Source organism: Heterodontus francisci, chromosome 33, assembly GCF_036365525.1.
Source record: "Heterodontus francisci isolate sHetFra1 chromosome 33, sHetFra1.hap1, whole genome shotgun sequence".
Taxonomy (NCBI): Eukaryota; Metazoa; Chordata; class Chondrichthyes; order Heterodontiformes; family Heterodontidae; genus Heterodontus; species Heterodontus francisci.
The window spans coordinates 27,058,922-27,083,336 of NC_090403.1; the positions used below are offsets into that span (position 1 = coordinate 27,058,922).

The 24,415-nt window shown below is 44.7% G+C and overlaps 1 protein-coding gene across 1 annotated transcript in view; it reads left to right on the forward strand.

Annotated features, from left to right (window-relative positions):
- Positions 1-24,415, forward strand: part of LOC137348069 (sodium channel protein type 4 subunit alpha-like) — a 178,158-nt gene that overhangs the window by 146,598 nt on the left and 7,145 nt on the right. The window contains exons 22-24 of the mRNA XM_068013220.1: positions 4,183-4,236; positions 21,629-21,766; positions 22,755-22,859. Coding sequence (XP_067869321.1) covers positions 4,183-4,236; positions 21,629-21,766; positions 22,755-22,859 — 297 coding nt within the window. The remainder of the gene's footprint in view (positions 1-4,182; positions 4,237-21,628; positions 21,767-22,754; positions 22,860-24,415) is intronic.

Genomic DNA, 24,415 nt, shown 5'->3' on the forward strand with positions numbered 1-24,415 from the left:
GAAGAGTGTCTGCAGAGACTCATCGACAGGATTGCAGCTGCCTGCAACGAATTTGGCCTAACCAACAGCCTCAGGAAAACGAACATCATGGGACAGGACATCAGAAATGCTCCATCCATCAATATCGGTGACCACATTCTGGAAGTGGTTCAAGAGTTCACCTACCTAGGCTCAACTATCACCAGTAACCTGTCTCTCGATGCAGAAATCAACAAGCACAATTGCTATGTCCAGACTGACCAAGAGGGTGTGGGAAAATGGTACACTGACACGGAACACAAAAGTCCGAGTGTATCAAGCCTGTGTCCTCAGTACCTTGCTCTACGGCAGCGAGGCCTGGACAACGTATGTCAGCCAAGAGCGACGTCTCAATTCATTCCATCTTCGCTGCCTCCAGAGAATCCTTGGCATCAGGTGGCAGGACTGTATCTCCAATGCAGAAGTCCTCAAGGCGGCCAACATCCCCAGCATATACACCCTACTGAGCCAGCAGCGCCTGAGATGGCTTGGCCATGTGAGCCGCATGGAAGATGGCAGGATCCCCAAGGACGCATTGTACAACAAGCTCGTCACTGGTATCAGACCCACCGGCCGTCCATGTCTCCGCTTTAAAGACATCTGCAAACGCGACATGAAGTCCTGTGATATTGACATTGATCACAAGTCATGAGAGTCAGTTGCCAGTGATCGTCAGAGCTGGCGGACAGCCATAAAAGCGGGGCTAAAGAGTGGCGAGTCGAAGAGACTTAGCAGTTGGCAGGAAAAAAGACAGAAGCGCAAGGAGAGAGCCAACTGTGTAACAGCCCTGACAACCAATTTTATCTGCAGCGCCTGTGGAAGAGTCTGTCACTCTAGAATTGGCCTTTATAGCCACTCCAGGCACAGCTCCACAAACCACTGACCTCCTCTAGGCACTTACCCATTGTCTCTCGAGACAAGGAGGCCAAAGAAGAAGACTGTAATTATATCCTCTGCCAAAGTTGGCATTGTAGAACCTCAATTTTGTGTCTTCCATTTTCTCAACCTGTCCTGCAGAGACACCCCAATATTGCAACTATTTCTGTTTACCAAATTGCATGGTTTTGATAGTTAATTGTAAAAAATGTAACACAAATGAATTTCATAAGAGTTAGTACAGCATATATGACATATGAATTATCCCCTGCTCTATAAACAACTTTACCAGAAGACAACACTTGGTATTGACTCCCTGTATGCAGCACCACTAGCCATATAGTCCAAGTCTTGTGCATCTCCTGTAAGTATATCACTTGTCCTGTCCCTCTGTTTCTGCTTCAACATTCTTACTTATTTGCTAGGCTGTGATCCAGGCCTCCTGAATCTCCATGGTTAATAACATTGTTTCATTGATTATATTCTCCCATAATTGACTAAGTAGAGCATGTGGTCACCTCAAGCTTTAGTCCTCCCAACTGTGACTCCCAACTCTGTAGGGGTCATTAGGCTGAAGTACACCAGCAGCTCTCACCAGGTATGGTAAATACTCCAGACTTTCTCCTTCTCCATTTCATGCTCCAATGGCATGCGCACCAGTGTGAAAAGTTTTGGAATTCCTGTTTCCTGCTGGGTACTTTTGGAACTTCTGTTCACTGCTGAATTCATTTTTTTGAAGGTCTGATCTTTATCCTCCAAAAGCCCTGGATGTAGTGGAAGATGATAAGGCAGCTGTTCCAATTGTTAGGAGGCAGAGAGAGCAGGGGTGGGCAGGGTCTGAAAAGTCTGGTTGTAGAAAGGGGATGACTGGGAACCTGTACTATTTAAAGTATGCAACTGACTATTTATTCTAAAATAAAAGGCATCCCCAATTCTGGGTAAAACTCAATAACTCCCTTCCGCCCCAAGTCTCACTGAAGCCACCCTCGCTACAATGCTAAAAGCCGCATTACCGATCATTCTTGGAATCTCTTCAAGTGCACAAAGTGCTTCCAGTGTTTTAAAAATCAATGTATTTTAAAGTATAGTTGGCATGTGGTGCTGTGGGGGAGGTGGATTTGAAGCTAAAGATTAGTTATGGATTTGCAGTGCAGGTGGAGGTCCAGTTGCAGAGGGGGTGTTGATGACACAAGGGCAGGAGGTCAGGTTACATGTTACAGTAGAGAGTAGTCCTGTCATGGATTGGGAGGCAACAATGGTGGGAATTTATGCTTGGGTTGGTGGTCTCAGCAGAGGAAGAGCATTTGGTCGTAGTGGAGTGGCAGCCACAAGTGGCAGTGGGGAGGGGGCAGGCAATATTGGGCTGCAGTCTTAATTTTGTATCTCCAAAGTGTGTGGCACTGCAAAGAACACAATGCCATCTATCTTGAAGATTCACTGGGAAATCTCAATAGTAAGTAAGCAAAAGCGCCACCCACCTTGGAGGTCTAGATGGGAGGACACAATCAAAAGTACGTAAAATGAGTAGATAAATTTAATTATGGCAAAAAAAGTGTGAGAGCCAGGCTTGGTACAAAAAGACATGACACTAAAGTGTTAAAACAATTGTCACACTTGCAGGAAGTGCATTTGTATGCAAAACTCGTAATACATTGTAAATAATAGATATTATATCACTATTTGTTAATTCAAGCGATGTTGGTTCTGAATTGTTGCTATGCAGAAAGCATTTTTCCAGTATCAGGTGTCATGGCTGATGTTAACTGCCAGAATGTTGCAATTATAGAAACAAAGGTCGGAATCTTCCTGATCCTGCCAAGGCAGGCTTGAAGGCAGGACCAAGAGGAAAGTTGGAAAGGATGGCATTGGGCCAGTGACCAACACACTCCCGCCTCTGGCCAATCTTGCTGGAGGTGGGATGAAACCACCAAAAGCTACCTGCCCGGCACTGGCGGATATCCAATTTGAAAAATTAAGTGCCCATTTGTGGACAGACTGGGGATGCCGTGAGGATCTTCCCCATGGTAGACAGGCCTCCCGCTAAGGCCAAAGCCCAGCAGGTGTCCGGAGCGGTTGCTGCCGGCTGGCCAAGGGGCCTGCGAGACCTTTTTTTTTAGGTTCCACCATCCCCCCCTCCCACCTCACCCCCACCCCCACCCCCAATGAAGCCATAGGCATCAGAGGGCTACATCTGTGGCCACATGCCATCAATGGTGGCATGGCACTTGTGGCCACCGTTTATTTTATAAAAGTTCAAACCTCTTCAGAGGGTGCCTGCTACAGTGGCACCTCTGCCAGTGGGGCTGCCATCCTTCCAAGGCTGCAGGCCCTCTAATTGGGCCTGCAGGCTCAGGAACCCATCCGCCATCCTTAATGGGCAAGTACGGGGCTGGGTGCAGGAAATGTCCCGCCCCACGATTATTTTAAAGGGAACAAGATCCTGCCCAGAAAGTGCTGACAACACACAGCAGAGTGATTTGCTTCGAAAGAGAAATGCAGGTTAGTTGTCTTGGGTGTACTCTTCTGCAGGACTGTTCTCTTCTCATTTCTCAATAAAGTTTTGGCAAAGAATATTGTTCAAAAACTACATCAAAGCAAGTTATATATCACCATAATAAAAGAGGCAAAAAGAATTTTAAAAAAATATTTATTAATAACACTGTTTCACTGTTCTTGACACTTTCCAATGACAAGAACAAAGTTATTGGCTTCAAATTAAGTTAGAAATAAATTAACTAATCCAAACCGAGCCAATGGATAGTAAAATAAAATGTTATAAAGTCAGCCCACTAACGCCTGCTAACAAGGAGGCGTAGATTCAGGACCAGCAGTATACGTGAAAGGGAATTGGATAAGTATTTGAAAAGGAAGACTGCAAAAGGTTAAGGAAATGGCATTAGAATAGAGAGCTCCAGCTGAAGGCCTGGAAGCAGCACAAGCTGTAAGTGCTGCATCATCGAATCTCAGAAATCAATACTTTTTATCTGTGATCTTCCATCTTGTTACAAAATTCTATTGATTTTGTTAGTTTCCTAATACAGTATTTCTACTTGATCCATGTTGCAAATAATTTAGAAATACTGTGTAAAGCTTAGCAATATATAAAATCAGTTATGCCACAGAATTTGATATTAACCATTCAGGACATTCTTATATATTGAAGCATGAGGTCTATTATATTTTAAACTGACTGTTTGGAATTAACATTAATATTGATTAACTATGTGAAAGAAAATAGCTTCTGACTGAAAATGTAGTACACTGCCTTCTTAATTTTGTTCCCAATAGGCAACCTTTAAAGGCTGGATGGATATAATGTATGCGGCTGTTGACTCCCGTGAGGTGAGTAGTTTCTCTGAGTTAAAAGCATTCATTTAAAACATTCATAAGCCTGTACAAATTAGGTTTTGATTGTGATTGAATGCTTTCAGTGTTTTTAGAGCTCACACCATTAACAGCAGTGAGTGTAAATGTCATGGCTTTTTCTCCTTCTCTCTTGCTCGCACTCTCTACAAGTATCTTGGCTTCCAGTTGAAAAGTGTGTCTGCTTACAGCAATCCATATATCTCATTCCTGCACCTGTAAATGCTGGAACATCATCTCACCAATGTAAAATTTCTATGGTACTTTCACAATAACGTGCTGAGGACAATTGTGATCAGCAACTCTACATGTATAATTCCCAAGTGTCATTAAATTCTGTGACCGATTTTTATAAAGAACAGAATTTTAGAAGTTTCTTCTTTGGTCAAACTCCCACTGGTCTGTAGCTTTCTCGTTAAAATGTTTTCCACACAAGGTCTAAAATAGAATCTACTCAATAAATGATTCTATCAAATACAAAATCAATAACCAGTGTTGGATTATCTTGGTTTATCAGACAAGCAATTTGTAGAGTGATGTAATTGCTCACGATTATTATATTTTTCAGGTTTATGGTTGATGGCAGTTTGAGGAGACTGAGAACTGTCCCTTCAGATTAGATATTTGAATGAGTAGATTTCTAGCCGTCTCTCCATAAATCTGTGCTTCCTTCTGTCTCCTCTCTCTTCTGTATGTCTGCCATTATCTATGTCTGTTATGGTAGCTATCTTGTCCTGATATGTATTTTTTTTTTACTCCGTCCCTTTCTTTCTGTAGAGCATTGAACGTACACTTGAAAGGGAAAAATTTGAAGAGCTATGGGACAAAAGCAGGGGAGTGGGACTAATTGGATAGTTCTTTCAAAGAGTTGGCACAGGCATGATGCACTGAATGGCTTCCTTCTGTGCTGTCAGACTCTATGGCTACCAGTCTGTTGGCCAGTCATGTTCTAGTCCAGAAAGCCAGTTGGTGAAGGATAGAACTGGAACCAATCTTTACATTGTTTTATATTACAAGCATACACCTCCTAACCCAACAACCAGAGTTTTAGTCTGTGTCTATTTATAGCGGCTCAAGTAAATCCCCAGTTAATGCCCACCACCTGCATGCAATTAAACACAAAATACAATTAACATGTCACATGCTTTCTCATTCCTCCCTCCAATTTATTTTATTTGCTTGTTCTCTATCCTTTTTTTTTGATTGATTCACTCTGTATTTTCTTCTAATTCCTTTTCTCATTTGCTTTTCAAGTTCACTCTACTTATTTAATTTCCCAAACAAGCTCTATGCCTGTTTTTGGAAAGGAGGGGCGGTCGAGTCCTACAGGTCAGAGAGGCTGAGTGAATGGACCTCTGCATTAAGCAGAGCTCAGAAAGGAGGGAAAACACAGATTGTGAGTGGGCTGGGACCACACAAAGAGGGAGATTGAGGTTCAGAGGAACAGATATTTTGAGTAGATTGTGAGCTTATTGCGCAGGGCAATTGTTTTTAAAGAAAAGATTGCTAAAAATAATTTTAAAGTAGGAAACATAAAATCAAGAATTAGGTAATTCATTGAATGTGAAGAAGTAAAATAAAAATAATGGAAAGTATGGGCACAGAGGATTTAAAAGTAAAAGGATGCCTTGTGTATGCTTTAGGATTGATTGTTGGAATGTGATTGGTCATGCTAACTGTGGACATGTGGGCCAATCAGTAATGTTCATGAAGTTCCACAGTTCAACACAATTGTTCTTGAAAATCAGCATTCTGCAATGATACAGATTACAAACATTTTACCACTATATAGATGCACTAATAATCCAGAAATCTATGACAGTTAATATATTAAAACTGCAAAATTGATTTATGCAAGAATGATTTAGAACAGAAGTGTCAATGCATAAAAATGAACAACTTTGCACGGCAACTAATTGATCTTCAAATAAACAGTAATCTTCAAAATGTATTGAACTTTGTTGAAGGTTGTTTTGCAGAAATGTGGGTTATAACCAGCCTTAAATATGCAACCCCGTCTGGTATATACATACTAGGGGCTGAATTTTCACCGTAGAGGCGGGAAACAGGAGCTGTTTTTGGGTCAGAAACCCACTTCCAGTGGGAAACGGATTAAAGTTCAGATTTTCATGGGGGTGAGATTTTAATTGACATAGAGACGGGTTTTCTGTCCATTTGAAGCCCGTGGAGGCGAGAATGCAGGCAGGTCAAATGCAGCGTCGGACTCATTTATACACTCCACAGCAGTCATCACTGCAGCTGCTGGTTATCCTGAGAGAGAGAGAGAGAGAGATCTGCAGTTTGTGCTTAAGCCTTCCACCGCACCAGAGAGAAGCAAGATGTCACTGTGGAGCTGGAAACCTGGCACCCGGGGTAAGGCAGGCCCTCTCTTCACCGATGCCGACCTGGATCTAATACTGGAGGCCATGAAGGAGATCCTCTTCCCGGAGACTAGCAAGAGGAGGCCAGTTCATTGTGCAGCAGGGGCACCTCTCTGTTCAGTGTCATCTCCCACTGCCTCCAATTCCTCCTCCTCCTCTCTTACCTCCTGCGCCTCCCCAAATAGCTATCTCCTTCCAGGGCCTCACCATCCTTAAGGTTCATGCCTCTCTGGAGGGCCATGCTATGGAGAGCACAGCAGACTACCACAATGGCTGAGACCCTTGCAGGAGGATATTGGAGGGCACCACCCAACCATCCAGGCACCGGAATCGCATCTTCAGAAGCATGATGGCCTGCTCAATGGTTGGCCTGCTGAGCAAGTGGCATTGGTTGTATCGTCTCTGTGCCTCATCCTGGGACTCCCATAGAGGTGTCAGTATTCGCCTCTTCAAGGGATTTCCCTTGTGCCCCGAGGATCCATCCATGCACTTTAGGGGTTGGAGTGAAGATCTGAGGCAGCCTGGACAGGCAGGGATAAAGGAGTCCTTCCAACTGCCAGGAAAGCAAACATGCACATGGAGGAAGCTCTTCTTGTGATCGCACTGAGGGAGTGGAAGCCCTTCCTGTTGATGGATCTCAGTGGCTGGTCACTGGATGCCTTGATGGCCACATGGGTACAATTGATGATGCCCTGCACCTAGTGGAATCCAGCAATGGAGGCAAAACCCAATGTCCTCTGTCCACGCGAGGCTGTGTCTGTCGTTAAATGAATGCGCTAGCCAGCAGTGGCAAAGAGGACATCAGTGATCAGTGAGGTGCAGTGGTCACTGATAACTTCTTTGCCAGAGGTAGATGCCACCAAGGTCTGCAGCTGATCCCTGGAAGGAGCCAGAAGCAAAGAAATTCAAAGCCACAGGAGCTTTGATGGCTACTGGCAGGACATAGTGACCAGTGCTGCGAGGTGTGAAGTCTTCCGCAACAAGGTCACAGATGTCTGTGACCATCTGCCTGGAGAGTCACAGTCTTCCATGGCACTGGGTCTCATTCATCTCCAAGTAACTCTGTCTTCGGTGGTTGATCCTATGTTGAGAGTTTGGCCTCCATTGCTTTCCTGCCCTTTTTTCCTCTCCTGTGCCCCCCTGATGCTCAGGGTTCTGCCCTTCCTGTGGTGAGGGTTGCCCCAAATCTGCGGGACAGTCATGCCCCCATTTCCAGCTGGAGCCTTCCTTCTGGGCAGGTGGCTGCCCAATTGTGCTTGGCAGCCTTGCCCCCTGCTCTTCTGGCCCATGATGCCAGGGGAGTGCTGATCCCATTCAAAGCCCACTCTCCCAGCCACCTGTGCAGTGCCAAGGGCATCCTCTTACCAACTTCTCAGTCTCCCTTTGCCCCACTGACCCTTTTATGGGGCCGGGATGATGCCCTGGGGCAGTCAGGACTGGCTCCTCAAGCTTTAGCCACCTGCCTTCAGATGGTCAGTCTCTGTAGACGTGGGTAAGCTGTCCGCCCCTTTAAAAACTAGAACCTCAGCTGCTGACAAGCTCTAAATGAGCTTTTTAACAAGTTTAATTGGACTCAGTTGGGAGGAGAGTAGGATTCCTGTCCCACCCTCCCCATGTCCTGTAGAGTATTGCCAGGCCTTGAAATTGGCAAGCCTCCCAGTGCCTGTATTTTCAGGACCCTTCTGCCTCCGTTCCTGACTTTGGGGGACTCTGAAAATTCCACCCTTGGTGTTAACCTTACTCAGGCATGTAGTATATGTTTAATTATATTAAGTGACATCCAGTAGACATGAGCCCATTTGTAAATTGTTGTATCTGTACCACTGCAGAGCTGCGGAATGCTGATTATCAAAAGCTTTCTCATAATCTAGGGATATAATGTCAACCGGATCACATCTTGAAATCTATTTTTCTCATCTAAGGCCCTTACACATACTCAAATCTTTATATCATCTATAAACTAGTGAACCGTTCTTCCAATGCCTTTATCCAAAGCACTGATAAAGATAATGGGAACTAAAATGGATAGCCCCCGAAACCTGGTGTGGGGATCACACTGCGCGATTAATCCATTGTTTGAAATGCAGGCCGCAGACCATCTTCTTACTACCTGTCCATTGGCGTGATTTCTGCGTGCAGCCAGCACTAACGTTGTTATTCATTAGAGACACGCATCAGTAGGGGACCAAAACTGTAATTTCCTAGCAGTTCTTAAAGCTAGCCTCCACTGCTTAAAGCTGGCCTGTTCCTCTTAAAGAGGAGGTGCATTGTGGAAGGAGCAGGTCTTGGAGTCTTGCAGGAAGTGAATCTGACCTGGGAAACAGGAAAATGACACAACATGGGAGAGTGGGCTCCAGGGTTTTGCAACACTACACTGGAAGTCTTGGTGGAGGACATGGAAGGGAGGAGAGATGATGTGTAGTTGCAAAGGGCCAGGATACCAGCCATACACGTGGTCAAAAAGCAGTGGGAGCAATTAGCTGTGGAGGTCAATGCCAGGAGTCAAGCCCCGAGTACCTGAATGCAGTGCCGCAAGAAGTTCAATGACCTCATATGAGTGGTCTAGGTCAGTGAATGCATCTCCAAATGCCATATCCTACCAACTGCACCATTACTCTCAGTGACTGCTCAGTTCAGCGCACTCCATCATTCTTCTACCAATCAGCACTCATACCTTACATTCATATGCTCCACTGCACCCTCACACAGTTAGCACTGTTGCAAGCTTCACACATACATCTCACAGCTTGCACGCACTGCTAGGGTTTCAACCAGGACAAACAATCAGCCAAACGGATTGTACAACACTCACTGATATATTTCCCTCTCTCTTACATTGCATTACAACAGTGACTACACTTTGAAAAGTACTTCATTGGTAATAAAGTGCTTTCAGGCGTCATGGTCATGAAAAGCACTATATAAATGCAAGTCTTTCTCTTTTCGCTTGCGGGAAAAGGAGATGCACATTGAAAGGAGACAGACACACTTGCACTGACCATTATTGGGATACCCATTGCTGAGGTCGTGTCCAGCAGTGGGAGTGAAACCATCGAAGATGACAGTATCTTCATCCTTAATCCTTCATCATCAGATGAGTCCTTCTCACATCCCACCAGCCCCATATCCCACACTCTCTTCTAATTTACAAACTGCAGATGGTGTAAGCGTCCATCTCTTATTTCCCCCACTTTTCCATTACCACAGCCCTACCCTTGTATATAATAATAAAAACAAAATACAGCAGATGCTGGAAATCTGAAATAAAAACAAGTAATACTGGAAATACTCAGCAGGTCTGGCAGCATCTGTGGAGAGAGAAGCAGAGTTAACGTTTCAGGTCAGTGACCCTTCATCAGAACCTTGTACCCTTGTACATATTGCCTTTCAGATATCTAAAAAGTGCAACCTGGTCAGATAGAGGAGGAATACCAAGAAGAGAGTGATAATGAAGGCACACCGTCACTTGATTTCACCCTCATGTCTTCCAGTTCAGATACAGACACTGCACGTATCTTAGAGGATAAATTCGAGATGAGATCTGCACATGGTGAGACACTGGGAATGAGTGCACTGTAATCAAGGCACGGGGCAAGGATGGTGTACATGCCAGCTCTCCAGAGGTCACACATGGGCTCTGCTACAGAGGACTCAGATGAGGACTTTGATGAAGCATGCTACAGAAGGAGGCCAGTAGGCATACACAAAAAAAGATTGGTGCAGCGGGAAACCTGCCAGAAAGTCTGCCTTCAATGTCGGGGAGCAAGGAGAAATCTGACACTAACTTGCGCAGAGCTTGGCGCCCATTCTTTCCTGCATGGAAGTGGTGGCCAACTCCAGGAACACACTTGTGGACCCAACTATGATACAGCATTTCATGAGGAATGCCTCAGCTTCCATTGCAACACAGTTTCCACTTAATTTCTGAATGCTGCATTGGAAGGTCAGACTGAAGTCATACAAGGTCAGCTTGTGACTATGCTAGCTCAGACTGCTCTCATGCAAGCTCAGACTGCTGCCATCATGGCTGAGGATACCAATTTTCAAAGGGGCTTGCAGAGGCTCACAGCAGTCCAGCAATCTGTCCTCCACAAGATTACTAGGATAGCTCGGGCACCACACCAAGGGAGTGACAATAGCTCCATGGAGCACGAGCCTGCTGTCCTCTCTCAGGATGTCAGATTTCGTGCTGCCACCCCTGTCACTCTGCCAGTGTCCTTGCGTAGTAGATGGAGTATAATGTGGGAAAATGTGAAATTCTTCACTTTGGCAGGAAGAATAAAAAAGCAGAGTATTACTTAAACGGAGAACGACTGCAGAACTCCGAGGTGCAGAAGGATTTAGGTGTTCTAGTGCATGAGTCACACAAAGTTAGTATACTGGTACAGCAAGTAATAAAGAAGGCTATAGGAATGCTATCCTTTATTACGAGAGGAATTGAAAATAAAGTTAAGGATGTTATGCTTCAGTTATACTGGGCACTGGTGACAGGCACACACCTGTGTGCAGTTTTTGGTCTCCTTATTTAAGGAAGGATGTGAATGAGTTGGAGGTGGTTCAGAGGAGGTTTACTAGATTGATACCTGGAATGAGTGGGTTGTCTTATGAGGAAAGGTTGGACAGACTGGGCTTGTATTCACTGGAGTTTAGAAAGGTGAGGGGAGACTTAATTGAAGTGTGTAAGATCCTGAACAGTCTTGACAAGGTGAATGTGGAAAGGATGTTTCCTCTTGTGGGGAAGTCCAGAACTAGGGGGCACTGTTTTAAAATTAAGAGTCACCCTTTTAGGATAGCGATAAGGAGAAATATTTTCTCTGAGGGTTATGCAACTTTGGAACTCTCTACCTCCGAAGGTGGTGGAGGCGGGGTCAATGAATATTTTTAAGGCAGAGGTAGATAGATTCTTGTTAGGCAAGGGAGTAAAAGGTTATCGGGATAGATGGGAGTGTAGAATTCGAGACACAAACAGATCAGCCATGATCTTTTTGAATGGTGGACCAGGCCTGAGGGGTCGAATGGCCTACTCCTGCTCCTAATTCATATGTTCGTATGGTGCCTGTCAGCCAGGCAACCCAGACCATTGCCACCCCTGCTGTTTGAAGCCAGGCCTTTTGGGCCCAGAGCAGCTCCAGGGCCATCCTGCCCAGGTCATCCACAGGCTCCTCCACTGAAAATCATCAGTCATGCCGCAGCCAGTGGGTAGAACTGCGTAGGAGCAATAGGATGGACAAAGGTGCATGGAGGACAGGCAATAAGGGAATGCACAAGGGTGATTGTTTTAATTGTGTATGAAATATAACATGATTTCATTTATAAATTTTGTTTGCATTTTATTCTGTGGTGGTTTTTATTTTTATATTGTGGTCAAGAGGGAAGGTGAGGGGTGTGGGACTGTTGGTGAATGGAGAATTGGGTTTTGCTTACTGGAATTACACACAAATTAGTTCTTCATGGACAACCCTGCCAGAAAGAGACTTTCTAGGTAGGTGCCTCTTCCTCTTCCTTGTCTTCATTCTCCTCAGCTGATTACCTAATAGCTGGCAAGGGCTGGCCCTTCATGATGGCAATGTTGTGCAGCATGCAGCAGACCACCACAAATCTTGAGACCCTCTTATCTGAATATCCAGAGCCATCCAAACAGCAAAAGCATTCTTTGAGCACTGGAATCGTCCGCTCTATCACATTTCGTGTGGCAGCATTGTATACAGCTCTCACTGTTTACATGCTGTACATGTGTGTGTGTGTTGTGAACCATAGTCATGCTGTCAGTGTATAGCCTTTGTCGCCCTGTAGCCACCTTCCATTTGCCATGGTGGTGTAAATGCAGCTGGTATGATGGACTGCTGCAGAATGAAGGCATCAATGACTGCTGCCAGGAAACTGGACATTGACCAGCATGATGATGACCTATGATCACACACTAGCTGGACATTGAGAGAGTGACAGAGTTGACGTGATACCTGCAAAGCCATGTGCGTACAGTCAATGGCACACTACACAATCAGAAGCCTGCAATCTCGGCAAATGCTCAGGCTTGCTCCACCTTCTCTCTTGAAAGAGAGAATGAAATGTATGGTTGGCTCTCTAGAGAATCTCAATGGTCTCCCTTAGACAACAGTGGATGGGAAGATGCGAGATGGTGCTAATATCTTCACATCCAGCCTGGAAGGAGCCAGACAGAAACGTTCATTGCCATGGTCACCTTCGTGGCCACTGGTAATGCAATTGGTGCCTTGCTCTGAGGTTGGAGTTGTGGCTGCAGCAGTTGGCAGTTTTCTGTGAGGACCCCCTTATTGAAGCACTGACATCTCGCTCATTGTTCCTCGCTGAGGTTTGGGGAGATGAATTGCTTCTGGAACATCCTGGGCAGATATGGCCTCCTGCTGGAAGCCTTTTTCCCCTTCCTCCTTCTCCTCTTCCCTCTTATTGCAGCTTGTTCTGCTCTGAGGGCCCTTTACTCCTCTGCCAGTCATGTTCCATTCCAAGAGAAATGTCTACTACTGCACCCATGTCTGGGAGCATCTAGTTTGTGCAGAAACCTTGAAGTCAGCAAAATTCCTTCAGAACATGTCACACCACTCCCTGTAAACTTTTACAACTTGAAACAACTATAGAAAGCACCAAACAATTGTAGAATTATACCAACAGACAGAAGAAATCAACCATCAACTATTCTGCAAGTAGTTGATGATTCCTTTAAATAGCACTTGGGGGAGGTACTTCACCCACTTGTTCAGCTGTGCGATGGCAATGATGGCATCAAATCAGCATTGCATGCTGATTGGCCTCATGATCTACCAGTTCTGCATACTTCTGGTGAATGTTAGCTGTACGTACGCTAGCTCTTTCACCAAAATGGCGTCTGACTTGATTCATGGCAGAAGTGTGCACACGCGCAGCAGATGCCATTTTGATCTCTGAATGGCACCCATAGCGCCCAAATGATGAGCACTGCCAAACCCAATTTCGCAGCCAGTGTAGAGCGACGGCCTTAGCACTAGTTCTTGCAGGACTCCGCTAGAAACCAGACAGAACCATGGCCCTTAATAACATCCATCTACCTATGAGAATGCAATTACTTACCCAATATCTGCTCACCAATCTCACAGGATTCTATCTTGTTAAGTAATGTATTTTATGGCACTTTTTTGCTAATCCAGGTATACAATGTCAACTGGACAACCTACACCTATTAATCCAATAACTTTCTTTAAAAAAAAATCAGTTATCATATTGCGAGTCTCCACTAACCTGTTGTCTATTGAGGTGGTTATACAGTGTATCTCTAATGATCCCTTCTAGCAACTTACGTATAACTAATGTCAGGCTAAAGCATGAGGAACTGAACCATATAACTACACCATCAGCCTATAGTATAGGGAAGGGATACCTCTGTAAAGTAGATAAGTAGAAATGATCATCAGAACCCAGGTTTGATTCCACCTATGCGTTGTTAGCCGATCTCATGCAGGGGTGCAGTACTTGGGCTCAGAAGTCTTTGACTAAAGAAGTGGAAAAATCAGCTAGTCTTCCCACTCCTGATCATTTTCCAGTGAGACTTATTGGAACATGCATGTCTGTGGGCATGATGTGAGAATGGTATTGGACTCAGGAGTTGCAGCCTCCATAGTCAAATAGCCTGCTAACATTTTGCACTGTCTCACACGTGAAAAACGACTATGTGGATGAGGTCCTGAAGAGCAGTACAGTAGTAAGAAACAATCTTGGCTCAGAAGATCAAGGTGTAGAATCAGTTTGGGTGGAGATAAGAAATAGTAAAGCAAAGAAATCACTGGTGAAAGTAATTTATAGGTCCCCTAACAGTAGCTACACTGTAGGACAGGGTATAAATCAAGAAATAATGGGGCTTGTATAAAAGGTACTACAATAATCATGGGTGATTTTAATCTTCATATAGATTGGACTAATCAAATTGGCAAAGGTAGCCTGGAGGATAAGTTCCTAAAGTGTATTAGGGACAATTTCTTAGAACAAAACATTCTGGAACCAACCCAGGAGCAGGTTATTTTAGACCCAGTAATATATAATGAGACAAGATTAATAAGTGACAGAGTAAAAGATCTTCCCGACAACAGTGATCATAACAGGATAGAATTTCACATTCAGTTTGAAAGTGATAAATTTGGGTCAGAAACTGGTGTCTTAAACTTAAATAAAGGCAATTACAAGGGTATGAAGACAGAGTTGGCTAAAGTGGACTGGGAAAATAAGTTAAAAGGTAAGACAGTAGAGAAGCAGTGGCAGACATTTAAGGAGATATTTTATATCTCTCAACAAAGATATATTCCATTAAGAAAGAAAGACCCTATGAGGGAAAGTTTATGATCTCCCCCACAGTGCGTTTGGAGGGGGGGAGAGCATAAAATTGCAAGGAATGGTGATAGGAGAGTGGGGCGGTGGAGGGAGAGTTCCCGTCACCATCCCACCTCTGCCAAAATTCAGTCTGGGGCGGGAAGGCCTGTGAACAGCCTTCCTGCCCTGCCACTAGTTGAAGCCCTTAACTGGGCAATTAATCCCCAATTAAGGGCCTCATCCTACTGCCGCCGCAATTAGCCGTGGGCGGGCAGCTCTGTCACCACACGGGAAGCATGGCATGAAAAACCATGCAGGCTGCTTTCCAGCTCGTTAAAAGGCACTTAGTGCCTGAACAAGGGACCTGGCATCGGGAAGGGGTGTGGCCACTGAGGACCATCCCCTGCCCTTCCTGACGAACCCCCTCCCCCCTGCGACCCCCACCCTGACCTACCTGAGGCCTGGTACCAGCGACATTCTTTGGCCACCAGTAGATGTACCTGCTGCTGCTGCAGCCGGCAGCTCTGGAAGGGTGGGACTTTCAGCGACAGGGTCCTTGATCCTGTGGAAGGCCCGCCGCTGTACACTTACGTGCCTGATTGGCACTTAATTTGGCACGCCTTCCAGAGAAGAGGCGACACGGGGATCTTGGCGTCGGTTTCTCCAGGCATCAAGACCCCCACTGCCATGATAAAATTCCCCCCATGGTGTCCCCAGGCAGCTCGTGGTGAATAGAATTTCAATCTTTGGCCGTTGCATCCCTCAGTAGGTCCTTGGAGCGGAGGGGGAAAGAATTGTCGGTGGTGGGGGTGGGGGTGCTGGCAACCAGGAGGAACCAATTGGTAGGGCAGGGGTTAACCGGCTGGGGAGGAAAGCAGTTGCGAGAGGGACAGGTTCAAAGGTTGAGAAAGGGATGGGGTAATCCAGAGAAGTCCAAGTGGGGGCCAGCAATGGTCTTCAGTGCTGGAGTGGAGCCTGGAGGAGCAGTTCTTCTGATTCAGGCAAGTATTTTTCCAAAATTTCTGGTGGTGGTTTCCAGTGGTCCCTAATGGTTAGCCCACATGTAGGTCTGGTTTTGCTGAACGCAGCTGGTCTGACACTGACTTCACTAAGGGCAGTCTCATCGTCAACTGTCCTTGAACTGATGGAAGTGTTATGGGTAGGGAAAGTATTTGCATTTATACCTCTTTCACAACCTCAGGACATTCCAAAATGCTTTGGAACCAATGAAGCATTTTTGAAGTGTAGTCACTGTTGTCATATAGGGATGTAGAAGTACATTAAACAATGAGATATCTAAGATTTCCCGAAAAGAATGTCTTCAATTCTTCCTGTACTATTGGGACTAAAATTGTGAGAGATTTGACTCAGTTACGGTTGCTTTTGGCTCTCACTATGTCACCTAATAAACTCAACCAGGATCGTTCTTGGAACTTTAACTGAGTATCTGAGCTCAGCTACCATATACAGCTGTGCTCATTGGTTCCTCCTTGTTATGACATCTGATGTTGTCATCATAAAAGCACTCTTTAACATTAACATTAAAAAATAATTCTTGGTAAAAGTTTGATTTTTAGAGGGAGCATTCATAGTGAGACTCCTTGTTTAGCATCAGCACACTCACTGGTTGGTCTGCATCCTTCCATCTATGAAAGATGATGGACATGCAGCAAACAATCCATTTAGGTGGGGCATTTCTCTTGGCGCACCTTTGTTGATGGCTGTGAAGGCCAATTCTTGAGAGACAGGTTCTGTCACAAGTGCTGCACGTGAAGCTGCCAAGTGACGCTGTGAGTTGTTGTTTTTGACATTAGTGCCTGTTGCCAGGTTGCTGGAGCAACTGGTCATCGTGGTAGTGCACACCAGTCCACAGGATGTGTCGCCATTTCTCTCTTTCACCAGCTAGTGACCCCAGGTGCGATAGTCAACATTTAGGCCCTTCAAGTCACACTTGCAAGGATCCTTGAAGCGGAGCTTTGGGCGCCCCACTAGTAGTCTGACCCCTCACCATACAGAAGGTCCTTGGGTATGCAACTGTCTTTCATCCTGCGGACGTGTCTGCTCCACTGAAGCCACCTCTGTTTGATTAGTGCCAACACACTAGGGAGCTCTGCCTTTGAGAGGACTGCGCATTTGTGATTTTGTCCTGCCGGGATATAGATTAGATTAGATTAGATTAGATTAGAGATACAGCACTGAAACAGGCCCTTCGGCCCATCGAGTCTGTGCCGACCATCAACCACCCATTTATACTAATCCTACACTAATCCCATATTCCTACCAAACATCCCCAGCTGTCCCTATATTTCCCTACCACCTACCTATACTAGTGACAATTTTTTTTTATAATGGCCAATTTACCTACCAACCTGCAAGTCTTTTGGCTTGTGGGAGGAAACCGGAGCACCCGGAGAAAACCCACGCAGTCACAGGGAGAACTTGCAAACTCCACACAGGCAGTACCCAGAATCGAACCCGGGTCCCTGGAGCTGTGAGGCTGCAGTGCTAACCACTGCGCCACTGTGCCGCCCAATACTCATAATGCGTTGCAGACAGCGAAGATGGAAATTGTTGATCTTCTTTTCTAGTAGCTGTAGGTCACCCATGTTTCTTTTTTTAAGGTTTTAATTGACTGTTTGAAAATGTTAAGATTACACCAGTAAATGCTACTCTGTATTCAGGAAGAACTGTACTACTGTAATAATCTTATACCACTAACATTCACCTGCCACAAAAATCTGCGATAGCTGCATCCAAGCGTAAGTGCCTACCTAGTATTTCCAGCGCTGACCCCCTGAAGGTCACAGATAAGAAGAAGGTCCTATGATTACAGATAGGGTATATCAGAAACATTCATTGAGGAAGCTGCATACTGTGGAATTACTTCCTGAGTGTAGGGTAAAAGGGGTGCCAGGTCTCCCTCAAACCCAGAAAGATGATTTTCGGGCCTCCTTGGGCCCTATGTAAGGGGATAGATAATAAAAATAGGAAAATTCTTTGGGGATTAGGTTGTTACTTAAATCTAGCAACTTGGACCGACAGGTGGGCCCCACTGCCGCCAGGGAAATGGCTAATAAGCCTGCTTTCACTGGCTTACTGCCCACCAAGGATGCCGAGGACTGTTGTGAGCGAATATGGGAACTCCCAGTGTTAGGAAGCCCCTCACCAGTCCCACACCTTCTTGTGCCACTGGCCTCATGGCAGGCAGTGGCTTCGCCCATTCAAATGCAATCCCCAACATGAGGCCAGGATCTGGTGTAACCTGGGACAACGTAATTTATGGACCTCCCGACACACTCCTGCTAGAGTTACAACAGAAATGTGCCAGCATGGCGCAGATTTTTGGTGCATTTATTTTCAAAATTTGGTACAAAAATGTATCTGTAAAATGTTTTTACTTCTGTCTGTCTTCCTCAATAATCTTCTTTTTAACTTTGATTTTATGCTATTAATTACTGAATGCATTATCTTAACTTGTTTTTACTTATTCTACACATAAGTAAATTTATCATCTATGTTTATGCCTTCTCCTACCTCTATTTTAAATCTGGCCAGGAGCTACATAAATTCCAATTTGCCATTGATAATCGAAATTCAGCTCCCAAGGCCTTCTTGAGGCTTTCAATGATATGGCTGAGGTTTCGTGGATCTTATAATTTGGCCTGGTTGCATCAGTGGAACAATGAGATCAAATCAGGAAGTGGAATTCAAAGTCTTAAGTTGACCCCAAGGGTCCATTGAAATAATCAGCTGACATCCAAAGGAGCAGCATTCTGAAGGCCAATTTACTTTCTTCAATTATGAAATCCATACTGGTACAAACTCAGGCCAGAAGAAGATAATATTTTAAATGATTACTAATAAAAACAGTATGGCAACATGAATGTCACATGGCCTAGGCGCTGAAAGGCATTGCCAGAGATGGGTTTCAATTTCCTGTTACTTTCCATCCACAGTGTTTGTTCTACCATTAGGCTGCTTCCACAGATATCTCTATGCAAGAGCTGCTACCATCTCACTTTGGCCCAGTGCCACCAGTACATGGTGGCCTATTAATAATCCTGCTGTTAGTAATTTGAATGTGTCAGACAGTAACATGAATGCAATGAATGTAGTTATAAAACTCTTTGATATTTTACGCTGCCACTTAAACCCTTCATCATGTCTAATAGATTTTATCTATAATATAAAATATTTAAATACTAGTAAAACATAAAAGCCTTTTACCTTATAAAGTGCCCATTAAATTGTTTCTTCAGATACCACCTATACCTTGAGGGTTTGCCACAGTTAAAATTTAACAAGAAAATAACCATCCTGGGTCCATCCCATGGATCTGTAATCCAGTTTACAAACAATACAGGGCCTTCCTTCTGGTGAAAATGAGCACGTTGACCCATCAGTCTCCAGTAGCACCCAGTCTTTCTGCTAGTTAGTGCTAGTTTAGAGCTTAACACTACCTTGTCTATTTTATGTTAAAAGACAGAGAAGAAAGCAATCACTGGTGACTTCCTGGAGTTTGTTCCTGAGTTGAACTAAAGGCCAGCAGAAAGCAGACCTTAGCACGGTTCCAAGCACTGAAAGCTGTTATGGCTGGAGTGCTGTTCTTATTGTTGTGGAATTCCAGGCTTGTGCTTCCTTAAAATTGTGTTTCCTACATTATAACAGTGGCTTCACTTCAAAAGTATTTCATTGGCTGTAAGATGCTTTGGGACATCCTGAGGTTATGAAAGGCGCTATATAAATGCAAGTTCTTTCCTTTTTCCCTTTCCCTCGCTCATCATACTATGTAATTTATATCAGTGGTGCTTAGATGTGATTAGTAGAGAGACAAGTCAGTCAATGATTCTTAGGATTCAGGGAATTGAAAACCACTTGAGCTTCACTCTCATGGTGTAGGATGGTGTCAGAATCCATTGCTTCAGTTTCTGTCTTGGATCTTGCTGCCAGTTACCAATCATCTGAAGAGGCTGGTTGTTCAACTGCACACCTTTCCTCCCAGCCACACACGTGAGGGAGTCGCAGATAAATTGACCTTAACTCAATGAAAATAAAATTGTGCCATACTATTGTAATAATCTTGTACTACTAAAATAAACTGCTCTCAAAAATCCACACTGGCCCTATCCCAGGATGGGCCTGTTTGGGAACTCAGCTATTGATCTCGCTGAAATGTGCGGGATCAGAGGGAGGTCCCTCAACTTGGATCTGAATGTTGGGGACCAAAGTTGCAAGTGAGGTGTCTGCCTGCCGGCTGAAGAAGTGCTGAATTTTCCTGGTCCCATGCTTCCAGGCTTGGAGGCAGGAGGGGCTAGGAAAATAGGGGGAGCCACTTCCGGACAGCTGCCCAATGCATTCCCGCCATCAGGGAACTTTCCCGGGCAAGCTAGGGGTAGGATCAGTTGCCTGCTCCATGGAGGTGGGCAGCCAATTAATATGATAATGGGCCCAATTAGGGGTGATTTTGCAGCCTCGCTGGCATTTTGCCACTAGGGGACCAAACCCCATGTGTGGAGGCCACCAACACAATAGAGTGGGGGGGGGGGGTCCATCTGAGCTAGAGGCTCCATGCCCCAAAGAGGAGGCCACAGGCAGGAAAGGCCACACTCGCAGCCCAAATGATTCACCTGGAGGGGTTTCCCCTTCGCTCTGAGGGGCCTAATGGCTTTGCCTCTCATAATTTTAATTTTTGATCCATGCCTCCATGTTGACGTACACTTGCGGCCCTCAACCTGCCTTTGTATCGCCCACCTCTCCTGGTGGGGCTGCCGAGGCTTCAGAACTGCTGGCCCTCTGATTGGCCAGCAGCATCAGGAGCCTGCCCATGGTCCTTAATAGGATGGTGAGTGCAGAGGCTACCAATTAGGGGGCTGCCTCCAGGAAGATTGCTGAACCGGTTTCGCTGCCGGCAAGTGTGGGCTTGGGACCCCCATTTGACCCTGGCGCCCATGATAAAATCCACTCCCACGTGACTAGACCCCACCATCTCTGCCCCTCTCAGAACGGCATGGTATCTTGTCTTTAGAATTTCTCGGCTCCTGAGACAGTTCAGGTAACAGGAAGTGCTCTTGTGGGGTGATAAGACAGACAGAAACCCAGATTCCACCTGATAGGAAATACGTTGCTTGATATCTGGTTGAAATATCATGATATTCTTGACACACACTTGTTCATTTGAGGATTAAACATTCTCTCAATCCAAGTTGTAGCCGCTGAGATTTCATGTACTGCATATTTCTGTAATCTTTAACTAGGATTGCTGAAATTACATCTACCCCTTTCAGCACTTCCCATACAATGAATTACTGCAAAGTGTGGTCACTGCTACTATGTAAGCAAACACGGGGGCCATTTTTCATGCAGCAAGGTCCTGCTAACAGCTGTGAGAACTATGCCCAGTTAATCAATTCTTTGGTTGTGTTTGAGGACGGGAATGCTGAGCACTCAGAGAGAGAAGTCAATATTTTCCTGTAACCTGGGCAGAATTGGAGGCCAAGTACCAGAAGTGGCTCTGTTTCTCAGGAATATTTCCTACCCTTTCCCCCACCCCTTTCCACCTTCAAGGTCAAAGATGGTCTTTTTGAATGGAATTCTGTGATAATAAGTCTTTAATTCCACAAGTTCAGAAGTGACCTTGTTTCTGTGAAGCATTAACAAATGATTCTTTTCCTCCATAGATGGAACAACAGCCATCCTATGAAATTAATCTTTACATGTACATATACTTTGTCATCTTCATCATCTTTGGAGCATTCTTCACCCTGAATCTCTTTATTGGTGTAATTATTGACAATTTTAACCAACAGAAGAAAAAGATAAGTATCTATTCTTTGCATCATGTACATTTTCCAGTAACCAGGGTGGAATATCAAAGCATACGCATAGATATAGAGAACATTTAAACACATTTCATAAGCTGTCAGTTTACCATTTTGTGTTCACATATGAATGGGATGGGTGGTTACATTTTAGGATTAATGATACAGTTATGCCTTTCACCCATGGTTCCTATATTCAAATCTGGCCCAAAATGATGGGATGACAGTCTCATCTATTAGTCCTATGTGAAATGCAGCTCAATCAAGTCCCTGGTGGGTACAAGGTGCAGCACAAAAATGCCGCTATAATTATGCACCAAATTCAAATTGCCAACAAGCTGCAGACGTGGGAATAGGAAAAATAAGGATGTGCTGTCCTGAGTTGGTGTTGATGTACATTGTTGGAGCAGAGCATAACTTAACTTGCCATTTAACTGTGCTGTCCCTGACCTGGGGTTGCCTGATGACTAAAGGAAACTAGCATACATGACCAGCAGGAGCAAAAGATTTGCGGCAAAAAAAAAGCATTAATGTTGTGTCATAAATCCCACCATGGCGAGTTGGGAAATTAAATTCAGTAAATTTGTGGGTTGGCACCAGATAAGATGAAAGCTGCTGGATTGTCATAAAAACCCAACTGGTTCACTAATATTCTTCAGTGAATGGAATCTGCCATCTTCACCTAGTCTGGTTTACATATAACTCCAGGCCCACACAGTATGGCTGACTCTTAACACCCCAGGGCAACTAAGGATGGGCAATAAATGTGGCCTTGCCATCAGTGCCCACATCCTGAGAACAAATATATTTTTTTAAAAAGATAAATAAGTAGATAGGCAATGTAGGGACTAATAAATAATCTAGAATAGCTTGGAAGCAACCCCCTAGAAATATTGATGATTTCAACAGCACATTCCTTTGTCTTTCATTGAATTTACTTAATAATGGTGAAGCTTCCTGAAATAATTGTAATTCTCATCTTTACTTTGGAGGAAAAGATATCTTCATGACAGAAGAACAGAAGAAATACTACAATGCTATGAAGAAGCTTGGCTCAAAGAAGCCACAAAAACCCATCCCAAGACCGAGTGTAAGTGTTAAGTCAGATATCAATGCACCTTGGAAGGGAATGGAGAGTCTATGAGGAGTGTAAACTGTTCACAGTACTGTGCCAGTATCGCTTGGGAAAAAAATACCCAAGGAAATATGTGGATCAAATTTAAACAGACTTTCAATCTCCTGCCTGCCATTTTGGGTAATGTTCCCTCCAGTGCTGCTCTGGTGACGTTATTGATAGGAGGAGTGATGTGTGTACGTTCTGCTGCCCAGTCTGGGAAAATGCCACCAAGAAAACAAAAAAGTGATTTGCACATGTGCAACCTCTTTCATAAACTCATGACATTGCAAAGTGCTTTACAGCCAATGAATTATTTTTGAAGTGTAATCACTGTAGTCATGTCAGCAAGCAAGGCAGCCAATTTGCACACAAGATCCCACACAAAGTAACAAGATAAATGACCATATAATTTGTTTTTAGTGGCATTGATTGAAGGATTGGCTAAGACACCAGGAGAACTCTGCTCTTCTTCAAATAGTATCACCTGAGCAGACAGATGGGACGTCCGCTTAGTCTTAGCCATGTGTGGAACCTATTAGAGTGCAGTATTCCCTCAGTTTGTCATGGTTGTTCTAAGACAACAAGAAGACTGAAGGAGATAAAGAGTTGGACAGTTTAGAGGTCCTCAGAAAGAATAGGCTAGATTTTAATGTCACAAGGCACTGGGAGCCAGGGTGGGGTTCCATTAGTAGACAAGAAACCCAGAAGTAAGTGCAGTCTGTCTGTCAGTGGATTTTTAACCCAGCCGCTGTATTACCATATAATTTCCAGGTTTCCCGATCAATTAGTGTGAGCAGGTGTGATGATGACCGACATGAGACAATTTCAACTTAAGTATTTAATAGTATGCTGTAAATATGCAATTTAATGGAGTTTGTGGTTGGGAGTGTGGCAGAAGAAATTGGCAGAATGGAGTCCAGGCATTCAAAGGCTGCGCCTTATTTTAGTGATGTGGTGCTAGGGACTGTAGGGGCCCTCAGCGAGATACTCTCCTGACTGATGAGTGGAAGAGGCATGTCGGTGAAGCAAAGAAAGTGTGGCTGGAGGTTTCCCATGGACATATCTGCCAGACTGGGCCTGTGGCAGGCGGTGAAGGAACCAACAAGAGGGAGAAACCTACTTGGCCTTGCCCTTACCAATCTACCTGTTACAGATGCTCACCAAGTCCCATTGTCACAGTAAGGATACCCTCCATCATGGCGTGTGGCACTAGCACTGTGCTAAATGGGATAGATTCAGAATAGATCTAGTAGTTCAAATCTGGGCATCCATGAGGCACTGTGGGTCATCATTAGCAGCAGAACTGTATTCAACCACAATCTGTAATCTCATGGCCCAGCATATCCCTCACTCTACCATTACCATTAAGCCAAGGGACCAGCCCTGGTTCAATGAGAAGTGCTGGAGAGCATGCCAGGAGCAGCACCAGGCATACCTAAAAATAAGGTGCCAACCTGGTGAAGTTACAACACATAACAACATACATGCTAAACAGTGGAAGGTGCCAACCTGGTGAAGTTACAACACAT